The sequence below is a fragment of the Anarrhichthys ocellatus genome, unplaced genomic scaffold (assembly GCF_004355925.1).
Source record: "Anarrhichthys ocellatus isolate YVR2014 unplaced genomic scaffold, GSC_Weel_1.0 scaffold20, whole genome shotgun sequence".
NCBI lineage: Eukaryota > Metazoa > Chordata > Actinopteri > Perciformes > Anarhichadidae > Anarrhichthys > Anarrhichthys ocellatus.
This window is the reverse complement of record NW_022280050.1, coordinates 2,015,928-2,028,305: the sequence shown is the minus strand read 5'-3', so window position 1 is coordinate 2,028,305 and position 12,378 is coordinate 2,015,928. Positions and strand designations below refer to the sequence as shown.

At 41.4% G+C, this 12,378-nt stretch overlaps 1 protein-coding gene across 1 annotated transcript; it reads left to right on the top strand.

The window, feature by feature from the left end:
- Positions 1–5,554: 5,554 nt before the first annotated feature.
- Positions 5,555–9,106, top strand: LOC116389768 (frizzled-7-A-like). Its single transcript, XM_031858716.1, has one exon. It carries the CDS (start codon positions 6,060–6,062, stop codon positions 7,761–7,763), a length of 1,704 nt encoding a protein of 567 aa, XP_031714576.1. The 5' UTR covers positions 5,555–6,059; the 3' UTR covers positions 7,764–9,106.
- Positions 9,107–12,378: the final 3,272 nt, after the last annotated feature.

The following is a 12,378-nucleotide window of genomic DNA, read 5'->3' as shown; positions in this document are numbered from 1 at the left end:
TCCTTTTAGTTTTCAAAATCAACGTTTTTAACGTGTTAGCATTGTCACTATGAGCATGTTAGCATGCTGACATTAGCATTTAGCTCAAAGCACGGCCTCACATATATAACAGATACATCAGTGTTGCTGTTTATGTTTGCTGACAGCTAGCAAGAAATTACAAAACAGAACTATCGCAGGTAAATTAAAAAGTAAACAAATCGTAACAAATCTTCATAATTATATTAATTTAAAGCGGAAAATTGAACCCCATAGTCTTTATTTCAATTCAAATGCAATGTTCTGGAGTAGGCTACAGCGCACAAACAATGAAAAACACAGTCTTAATACTTCCTGACTGCACTGTGTGTTCCCAGTCATTCGTCTGCAATAATAGGGAGTTGATTGGTCCATTGAGCTCTTTTAGGAGCATAAATACAACAAGACTGACCTACACCCAGACCATGTTAACTTTGACGGTATTTCATTGTATTTCATTATTACATACCACATTTTGTATGTAAGTGTATGCATTGACTTTTCGCGCCACAGTCATAGGAGTTTTTGTTCGAGTAGTTGAGATGTCAGCCAGTGAGCTTCCTGCTGCCTGCCTCTGGACCGAACACGCACTCTGTTGGTCCAAATAAATCGTTCTTTCATCAGTGTGTGTGTGTGTGTGAGTAGTCCAGCACTGTAGGCTCTCTGTGTTGCACTGACAGACACAAACCAGCTGCCTGCATTCCTCTCTCTCTCTCTGCTGACTTCTTAAGGTCGATCTCCCCTCCCCCCATTCAGACGAGTGTCCCACACATACTTCTATAATGCTATATATACCAGCCCATAACTCAGAAACACATGAGGAAACCAGGCAGGAGACAGCTTAATGAAGAAACGTATAGTAATTATAATAGAGTAGAAACTGTATTTTTTTTGTACGTTGCACCTTTTACAGCATGCTTTAAAGCTATATAATTCAAGATGTGTTGCCATCTATCCGGAGTTTGAAGAAACAGTTTGACACAACAAAATCATCCTCGGCCAATCAGACTCCTTTACCCACTATGTTTCATTACGTTGGCGTCAGTTGTCTGGTCTATTTCTGCTTTCCTCCATTGTTGTGGCCATGACTACCTGCTCTGTGGCTATAGTCTCACCTCATCTTCTTTCTGTTACCCTTGTGTTTTTGGTTGGGGAGTGATTGTACATTCATTTTTTTATTAAACCTGCTGTAGTTTATGTCGTCACCTTTTAAGTTGATATGACAAACTTGTTGGCAAGCAATTTCCTATTTATAGATCAAGCAGATTTGGAGCAAAAGTAGCATGCATTTGGAGTTGTGTTTGTTTCCACAGGTGAAATGCAAACCCAATTAATTAATTATCCTTTTAGCACTGTTTTGCTCGTCATCAGTAATGACAAATATCTTGTACTTTAGCAGCTAAATGATCTACTAAGTTCACCAGCTAGTCGCTAACTTTGTCTGTCTGCTGTTTGGTGCAGGACAAGTAGCATACCGCGTCTTTATCAGAGCTTTATAGCGCTAAATAGTTGCAGGCTTCGGGCTTAAACCAACACTATGAGAGTGGTGGGAGTGAACCAAAACACTATATAATATTACACCACTATTGATATAATAATATTCACATAACCAGACTTAAAGAAGAAAAAGTCAAAGTAAGCATGTCCAACATCACACCCTTGTATTTGGTGGGACAGTATGCCACAGACAATTAAAATAAAACGGTAAATAGTTAAAGAATAACTGTATAATGCACACTGGTTAGAGGGCAGTAGGCCTAAAAGAAATCCTGTTTGTTGACTTTTCGGTGAAGTATCTGCACCACCCCCAGAGGCTTTTCATATAAATCAATGGATGAATAGATGCCCAGGCTTTAGGGGTTTACAAGAAACCACAAAAAAAACTGCGAATCAAATCCAGAATGTAGTTTCTAAATTTTCTAAACCAACTACAAAAAGATTACAAATTCATATAACTAACATAGAAATCCCACACACATATGAATGAACTCATAAATTGGACTGGTGTGGTGCAATGTTGTTTTTAGCTCACTCCTCAAAAGCACTTAACACTGGTTAGACCAACATGTCCTGTAAGCCGTCCTCAAATTTGAAATCCTCCTCAGACCTAACAAAAAGGCTTGTGTTTTTCCACCTCGACTCCACATCTAAATAGTTGCTCAGTATTGGGTTTCACACGGTAGCTCACATACTTTGCATGGCGGTCATGCCTCTGGCTATCATTGAACTGAGCAAGCAACGGTCCAAACCATCTTTTTTGTTTTGTTTATTTCACCTTGGTCTACTGTAAATCTAGTTGTTGTTTTTGTAACACGTTTTTTTCCCTTCTCTCCAGCAGATGTCCAGCTGCAGCAGACCGCAGTCCAAACAGTGACCGACTGTCTGGAAACCTGCTGGACTTCCCACATCTGCTTGACCACTGCAGACACTATCCACATAAATACACACACACAAACAAACGGCTACAGTTAAACACGATGGAGTGCGTCCATTTGACCTGGCGTGGCTACTAACTGCTGTGTTTTACACCACAGGGAGAAACACCAGTGTGTGAGTCAGAGAGATCAAAGTATTTTCCCGTTTAAAACACCATCACCTTGCCTCCATTATTAATGTTCATTTGAATAAATTGCATGTGCTTACATGTCTGTGCATGTGTGGGTATCCTTGTGAAATTCATTAATATTATTATTATATCATCAATCAACCAATCAACCAACAGTTAAACTTTTTGCCATTTTTCACGATTGTAGCTATAGCATAAATACTATCATATTGTACATGGCATATGCACACATTTGCTATATTGTGATACATAGAAAGATTTTGGGAAACATCCGTGTTAATTTTAGGATGATGACATTAACCATACCAGCCATTCTAAGTATAGTATGCATGTTCTTATTGCCCTTAAGTTCATCGAGAAAGGAGTCTCATATTGTGTGTGTATTGACCTGATTCGTCATGGCTCTACCTACACGTGCACACATTACTGAACAACAGAGGAAAGGTGTGGTTAGGTAGGCTACTAATCACGTCCCACAATAGCAAAATAGTAGCAAAACACATAAATACATGTATCAAGCAATGTTATGAATGACATCAAGCTGATTATTTTGTAATACTTTATTGGTTTACTGGGCTGCTCATTCATTGGAGCCATGGCAATCCCTCAAAAACTATCCATCCACCCGACCAGCCATCTTAGCCGCTTCCTTAGTGTCTAACATCACTGGCTGTGACATTCAGATGGTGATTTATCCAATACCCTCTTGGGAAATCAGTGTACTAACAACATTCTTAATCAATAGCTTTAATAGCTGGAGTCTTTAATTATTACATAGCCGCCTATCCCATCCCTCAGATTGATAATTAAGCTATCTCAAGCTCCCAGCTATAGTCTGTTTGTCATTTAGCTCATATGCATGTAATCATAGTGCCTTTTCTTGGCATAGTTTGCCACGGAGGTCAAAGATCTGATGCCCACTGCAGCTGTGTGTCTCTAAAAAGCATCCCGGAAAAGCTTACAGTCTGGAAAGTGAACAAACTGTTCACAACCAGACAGCACATTGAAAATGTTTCCGGTGGTCCAACCTCCTCCGCTTTTGCTCATCAATACAGTCTGCTTTTCAGTAATCAGGGTGTTGCCTGTTGGGATGAGATTGGGGGTCAGTGTGAATGTTAGAAACACAGCTTGGGTAGATGAAAAAGACACAGCTGCCAATAAGGGTTTTACACTCATTTCATCTACAAAGCCACTCAGGAAAAACAAGCCTGTATCTGTCTGCGTTTTTTTAAACTTGCCACTTAAAGCTGGGGAAGGCAGTTTCATTGAATTCAGTAAAATAATTCTCTTTAAAATAATTTAGTATAAGAATATAAACATGTTTTATATGGTAAGATAAAAAAAGAATATAAATAAAAGAAGGAAATTCCTATAAGTGCAAGGTGGATAATGGTGATTACAATTCCTCTAAAGGCAGTGGAGTACATACAATTGTTTAATCTAGTTTTAAAGTTAGATAAAAGCAGCTATGACCATGATCAATATTTTTAGCTTTACGGAGCATTAAAGCTCCTAACTTTAGTCTCTCATTTGTACTTTGTACTTGTGAAGAGGATATTCATGTGAATGTATTGCTGAATGAGAGAAAGTAGTCCCTGTCCCATAGGACCATCTTAGAAAGTCCAACCCACTTTTCTAGCCTTTCTAGTTGTTTTGTGGCTAACCGTGTCAGAGGCAGCACAAAGCCTTTTGCCTGAATTAGTTTCTAGATTAATATCAATCTGGGGTGGGTCAGAAATCCATATTGGCCTACTGGCCTATTTCAATGTAACTTTTTTTTATAGGCCAGTTTACAGCGGGGAACTTTTCAGACTTTTCCTTTTGGTTCAGCTTCTCTTCCTGCTCTCTCTCTTGCTTCTCTTTCTCCCCCTGCCCTCTTCGACCTTCTCTCTTCTTCCTGTCCCTTCCCCCACCCAACCCTACCCCCACCCTCTTTTATCCCACTCAGGGAAGAAACACACCAAATGCAGCAAGGCCACCAGGAACCCTTCTACACCTCCCACACTTGGTCGCCTGTGGGCGGATTGATCATGCTGTCAATCCAATTTAATGCTGCTTTGACCGTCGATTCCCACAATGATAGAGATCAATGCAGGAGCTGCTTCTGATTGTTTGCAATGAAACCCGTTAGCAGTAAACAGCAACAGGTTCTTGCGGTGCTTGCTGTGGTCGAGTGGTTAAGACGTTGGAATCCATTTCGTTTTTTCATGGTTTGCTCACCGCGCTGCAATGTGTTTACATGTCCTGCACACAGTGAGCGACTGTGTGTGTGGAGATTCTGTGAAGAGATGGAGAGCGCTCAACTTCACAGCTGCACACTGAAATAGTGTTGGTGGGCAAAAAGCTTAAAACTTAAACAGATCATCTCAACAAAAGTAACAGTAAACTTATCTTATTCTGCAGTAGTAGATTTTAAAAGTTTTGCACATTTTCAGCTGCATTAAAAATGGCAAAAAAAATCAAAACAAAAAATTATCATTCATTCTTAAGTAGTACAGTTTGCTTTGTTCTCCCCCCCCCATAATGAGCATGAACTATTCTGTAAAAGTAAGGAAGATAAATAAATAACAAAGAAAGAATTACAAGAATAATTTGACCGTTGACATATTTTAAAGTAATGTTATAGGCTTATTGCTGTTTGGGATTTACATTCTTTTTCTAAAACCTTTTTTCATAAATGCAAGAAACGTAGTTTTGTATATTTTGTGTCATTAATGAAATGCAAGAAATGAAAATCCACTGTAGGTTTTAAAAAAAAAAAAAGCTTCAGTAGAAAAATATATTCTTTTGTAAAGTTTCTGGTGTAATGTAATTACTGTAACACATTTCCTTCTATAGGGAGTACAGGCCAATCAAAAACGAGTCCGTAAGGAAAACAAATGCTGTGATTGGCTGAGACGCGGCATTGGTTTCAAGGCGCCCTGCGTTCTGCTGGAAGGTCTTGTGAATGAAGGGGGTGCCTTGAAACCGGTGGAATCCGCACGGAGTGAGGAGAGCGAGCCTCTGGACTTCCAACCGCTCAGCATGTGAACCGACGCTCTGTGTGAAGTCAAGTCGAAAAACGATGGAAATATACGCCTTTTTAAGTTAAAAACGTGTCTCGTTTTGCGCTAAAGTAACCGCGGTTACGTGCTGGACGCGCCGGAATAACTTGGGTTGGCATAACTTGAAGAAAATGGGACTTTAAAGTGCTTTTTTCACCGGGTCGGGAGTGAGAGTGGGCTGCTTGGAGTCACTTACAAAGACCATCAAGAAGTCATGACACGGCGAACGTTTCACTTGGATTTATCGTCATAGAACACGAGGAAAAGACGATTAAGGCAATTTCAACTCGGAAGTACTCGGACCGTGTGCAAAGTTTTGCGACGTTTAATGTAGACTTCTTTGCTTTTTAACCGTTTTAAAGTCGCCCTACTTGGATCAAAGTTTTTCCTTCCCTCCCCCCTCCTCCTCCTCCTCCTCCTCCTCCTCAACTATGGCGGCGGCCAGGTCCACCACTGGCTCCGTGTTGCTGCGGATCATGTGGCTGATGTGCGGGCTGTCCTTCTCGTCCACATCTGCTCAAAATTACAACAGCGAGAGTGGAATATCGGTACCGGAACACGGGTTTTGCCAGCCCATCTCCATCCCGCTCTGCACCGACATCGCCTACAACCAGACCATCATGCCGAACCTCCTGGGCCACACGAACCAGGAGGACGCCGGACTCGAGGTGCACCAGTTCTACCCTCTGGTCAAGGTGCAGTGCTCTGCAGACCTCAAGTTCTTCCTCTGCTCCATGTACGCACCGGTGTGCACGGTGCTGGAGCAGGCCATCCCCCCGTGTCGGTCCCTGTGCGAGCGTGCACGCCAGGGGTGTGAAGCCCTCATGAATAAATTCGGCTTCCAGTGGCCGGAGCGGCTCCGCTGCGAGGCTTTCCCCGTGCACGGAGCCGGTGAGATCTGCGTGGGCCAGAACACATCCGAGCCCAGCAGCCCGTCCTCCTCGTCCCCCTTTGCACCAGACACGGTTACCCTCCCCACAAACATAGGCCGACCCAACCAACGCCCGTCCCAAAACAACCAGTACCACCAGTTCTCGTGCCCTCTGCAGCTGGAGGTGCCTGCCTACCTGGGCTACCGGTTTATGGGGGTCAACGACTGCGGGGCCCCATGTGAGCCCACTAAACCGACCGGTATTATGTATTTCCGGGAGGATGAGGTCAAATTCGGCCGCCTGTGGGTCGGGATCTGGTCCATCTTGTGCTGTGTGAGCACCTTATTCACCGTGCTCACCTATCTAGTAGACATGAGGCGGTTCAGGTACCCCGAGAGGCCCATCATCTTCTTATCCGGGTGTTACTTCATGGTGGCGGTGGCCTACGCTGCTGGGTTCTTCCTGGAGGACAAAGTTGTTTGTGTGGATAAATTCAAGGATGACGGCTACAGAACGGTGGCCCAGGGGACTAAAAAGGAGGGCTGCACCATCCTCTTCATGGTGCTGTACTTTTTTGGGATGGCCAGCTCCATCTGGTGGGTGATTTTGTCCCTGACCTGGTTCCTCTCTGCCGGGATGAAATGGGGCCATGAGGCGATCGAAGCCAACTCCCAGTACTTCCACCTGGCCGCGTGGGCCGTCCCGGCCATCAAAACCATCACCATCCTCGCCATGGGCCGGGTGGACGGAGACGTCCTCACCGGGGTGTGTTTCGTGGGGATCTTCAACGTGGACGCCCTCCGCGGCTTCGTCCTGGCTCCGCTGTTCGTCTACCTGTTCATCGGTACCTCCTTCCTCCTGGCGGGCTTCGTGTCCCTGTTCCGGATCCGCACCATCATGAAGCACGACGGCACCAAGACGGAGAAGCTGGAGAAGCTGATGGTGCGCATCGGGGTGTTCAGCGTGCTCTACACGGTACCGGCCACCATCGTGATCGCCTGTTACTTCTACGAGCAGGCCTTCAGGGAGCACTGGCAGCGGACCTGGCACATGCAGACCTGTAAGCGGTTCGCCGTGCCCTGCCCGGTCCACAACTTCGCCCCCATGACCCCGGACTTCACCGTGTTCATGATCAAATACCTGATGACCATGATAGTCGGGATCACGTCGGGCTTCTGGGTCTGGTCCGGCAAGACTCTTCAATCATGGCGGAGGTTCTACAAGCGCCTCAGCAACGGCAACCACGGAGAGACGACGGTGTGAGGTGTGGAGGAGGAAAAGGCACAAAGCCACGATGTTTTTGGATTTAATAACCATGTAAATGAGGTCAAATAGCTTTCATTTTTAATACTATTTTGGACTTATATGTTTTTGTTTTTTTTCATGTTTCACAACCAAACTTTGATCTATATTCGATACAAGTTGGATGATTTATTTTTGGGTGAGTTTTGTCATCACCAGACAGCCCACACTCCTCCTGGCTTTTGCATCTTTGGAATATGAACTGGTGTAAATGGCCATACTGGTCCTTGGACTGTATTTGCCAGACTGGTGAGGTCACTTTTGATATGAAACTCCCGATTATTATTATTATTATTATTATTATTATTATTATTGTTATTGATTATATCCTCAGTATCGCAATTTTAATGTACTTCCTGTCACCTCTGGTGAGAGTTTGTCACCATATCAGAAAGGACTGATGTGTGGAGAAGTGTGGCCTTCTGTCCATGCTGCAGTGAAAAAGGTCAAAGGTCACCCGCTGACTGTGAATCCATTATTTAGGGATGCCTGGATTACACATTTAAAGTCACTCTGCTTTTAGTTTAAGACTGAAATGCTTTAATATGTGCGTGTGTGAGAAATTGCAGAGTACAATCTCGCCTGTTTTTAATCTGGCAAATAATCCATCGACCCGTGACTCCACGCCCATGAATCAAAACTTTTATTTCAATGTTACTTTATTTTTATTTTTTAATTTTCTGACTGTTGAGTATTTGCTCTTGTATTGAATGTTCACTCCGAAGGTGAATGAAGTTATGTATTGGTTTGCACAGCTATCCTAAAGGTTAAAAGTGTTAAAAATGACTGATTCAAACAGTTAAAGAGACCACACACACACACACACACAGGAAGTCACAACAGCTCATTGTTTGTCTCTGTGTGTGTGGTCTCTCCACTGTTGGATCCCTCCATCAAAAAATACTTTTTAAGCTTTTAAGACATCCAAAGCACCATTTCAAGGATACAGACTTGATCCACGCTGAGTGGAAATGGTTGCTCATGTTATTTTATCCTGGATAAAGATGACTGTACACATTCACGCCTGTATTCCTCCCAGTGTATCTGCCCCCATCCCCCTTTTTTATGATTTCACTTGAAGTGTTACATGGTTCACACGCAGACTGAGCATCTATTTTTTTTTTAGAGTCTGGGCTACGTTACAGAAGCCTTCAAACATGGAGAAACTGCATTTTTTTTTTTTTTTGTATCTTCTCTGAGGACTCATGTTTGATCTTCTAAATCGTGGAAACACCAGGAAGGAGCTCAGCGTTCACAACCTTGTGGGAATATTTTTTATATTTTGATACAGAGAGAGAGAGAGAGAGAGAGAGAGAGACTGTGCCGTGTTATCTGGAACCCAACCACTGGAGACATTTATTACGACAAAACTGTTAATGAAATTGAGGACCTATAATAATAATAATAATAATAATAATAATAATAATAATAATAATAGCATCATCGTAAAAAAGTAACCAGTGATTGAGTCCCATCGATCCTCTGTTGTATGCAGCACACTGGCTGTTTTGCATTGATTCAACAAAGCGGTTTATTTCTCGGACTAAATAATCTCAATCTTGTGGGGAAACCTGAGCAGAAATGTTTCTATCCTGATTGATAGCAGCACATGTTTGCCAGACGGTCTTGTTTCTCGCTGTACAGCACATGTTCTGCATGCGTCACCTGTAAATGATGAATTCAAACATCCTGCAGCGATGAGGGTAAACTCACAACATAATGGCCTTGTAGACTGTTTCCGTTATGTTTAATCTCTTTAAGTTCTGTCCTGAATCCACGCATACTAACGCTAGATATATACCCTAAGTACCAATCGTATACTGTTAGAGCAGTTTGTATACAAGAACTGTCACGTTTCCCATGTGAATGCACTACATACCTCGACCCTGGTTAAAGTCAGTCGGTAGGACTAAGTTAGGAAACACTCTGCTACACGAGTCGTCTCTCGTCCATGTTTTAAGTAAACGGTGCAAAACTATTGTGTAATTGACTTCAAGCAGCAGAGATCTGCCACTGTCAATGCCACCAGATGGCTGTTTGTCTTGTACTACGTTTTCAGAAGGATTATGAGTGTGTGATTTTTAAAAAAAAATTTTTTTTATTGGAACATATGCAACCTACCAAGAAAACACACTCTGTTTTTAAAGGCATATTGTATTTATGGGGATACTCATTTCTTTTGTCTTTTTCACTTTTTTTTTTTTTTTTTTTTTTTATGAGATAAGCCTGTTGTATGTGTACAGTTTGAATAAAATTGATACGGTTTGTAATGCATTGATCCCTGTGGTTTGTGTACATGTTGCGCTTCACAGTAACTTCCTGACCTTGGAAACAGCAGTTGACAAAACAATCTCAACCCCAGAGTAAGTAGACCGTGACTTCAGATTGTTTTGTCAACATATGCGTGGTATTTATTGTCAAATAATGCACCACCACCTCAACCATGTTTGGCCCTGATTGCTTTCACCTACCTCCTAAACCGTACCAGTGAAAATACTTTTCATTCATGGGGCGGGACGCGTGACATGAGCAATGACACACACATTGTGATGCTGCTTAGCGGGACAATTGGCCAAGAAGTGAACACAAAGTCCGACAGTCCTAAATGCAATTGATGATAACTTGATACTGTCCATTGCTTGCACTGTCTGTAGAATCAGATTCAGCTTCATTGGCTACGTATGTCTGCACATACAAGCAATTTGATTGCAGCTGTAATCGCACAAGAAAAAGCCATTCTGTGTAAATATGAAAACAGCACATTTTGTCAAACTTCCCCACTTTCAAACAAAGCAAACTGAGGAGAGTTCTTAAATTACAGAAATAGTGATGCTGTTTACCCGCCAAACATCTGTTACTTGATGAAAGTTGAGCATATAACACGTCTTAAATAAATATACTTTTTTTTGGGGTGGTTTTTTGCTGCACATATGTAAAAATCCCCTGCTACAGTTCTGAACATCTTGTATTCGTTTGTGATACTGCAGCATCCTCTACAGACAGGTAAACAGAATTACACAAATGGTTAATTCTTAGGTAAAAACAAATAAAACAAAAGGGAAAAAAAAATCTCTTTTGATGTTTTTGACGAGAGGGAAATGAACTAGCTGTGCTTTTTGGGGTAGAGACAGCTGATGGTGTTGTGATATGGATTCACTCTTGACTGACTAGAACTGTAACCCTTGAAATAAACCATTCAGCATTGCACTTCTATAACAATGTCGAACTCTCCCTCTTCTTTGTCAAAACCTGGAGCCTACATTACCCACGATGCAACTCGACTGCTGTCGAAGATGCCGGGAGTATCGTGGTTGTGGCAGTTATGGCAAAAGCTATAAACACATGCATTAGTCTGCCTGCTGTTACAGTAACCCTGTATTGACTTTAAATCAATCATCCTGATCCCGCTACATTCATTTTACTTTACCGTGTTTCTCCTTTGTTTGAAAGAAAAGCTTCATTTTTTTTAATTCACAAAAGCAATGCAAATCCTAAAAAAAAAGCAAAATGAAGCAAATACATTTCCCCAAATTGTCTTCAAAACTCTACATGCAATCAAAATCACTTTAATTGTGTTTATGTAAAAACTGATGTTGGCTAACAAACAACTCCTCACTCAAGAAGGCAAAAACAAACAAACAAAATAGGAATATTTTCAACATAAAATCATAAGTTCACATCTGTAATAAGGTTTATTATCATATTTCATATCTTGGAAAACATCTTTTCAATAATATTTTACGTAGTCACATCTTATGCATATTCACTTTATGTTCTCTGCAATATTGTAACCTTTTAATATTATATAGGTAGTAGGCTTCAAATAAGTCCAGTTGGCTTTTTGCTTCTTCCTGCACTGTGATATTCAAATTTATCTCTGTTATGTTTGTTTATTTTTATTTTATTGTTTGAATTATGCAAAATAAATTAACCAAACTAAACTAAAGATGGTGGTGATATGGCATGGTTGGGTTAAAAGTAAAGAGAACAAGGTGAAAAGATCCAGAAATCATAAAAAAGTAAAAGTATTTGCATTTATGATCACTTCATCACTTCATTTGTAGTTTTTGATCACACCTGGCAGAAGTAATGACGACACTGACCTCTGGTGGCCACAACTATAAATACATTTAATAGCCTGCCTGCTGTTAACTAACATGAACTTTATATTAGATCATATGCACTTTATATTATTCAGTTTGTTATGTGCAATTTGTCAAACCCTTTTCCCTTTTCCTTTAAAAGTCAAGTCAATATTATTCATACAGCCCAATAACACAAATCACAAAATAAGGGGCTTTTTTTGTCCTATGGTTTTATACGATTACATTTTTAAATTCATCCTCTCTCCAATACCAGAGCTAAACAGATGTCCTGGTGCAGACCTACAGAAAGTATTAGCATTTTGAATAGTAGTAGTACGAAGAAGCTGTCCTAAGGTACCTTGTGTTTTTTAGGTTGTGCCTGTCATTTGGAGTCACCACAGTCTGATATCTTCAGATCCTACATATCGGTGCTTTATGAGAAGAGATTTTGACAGAAAAGGGGAAGTATTAAGTTCAGAAGAGGACTTGAG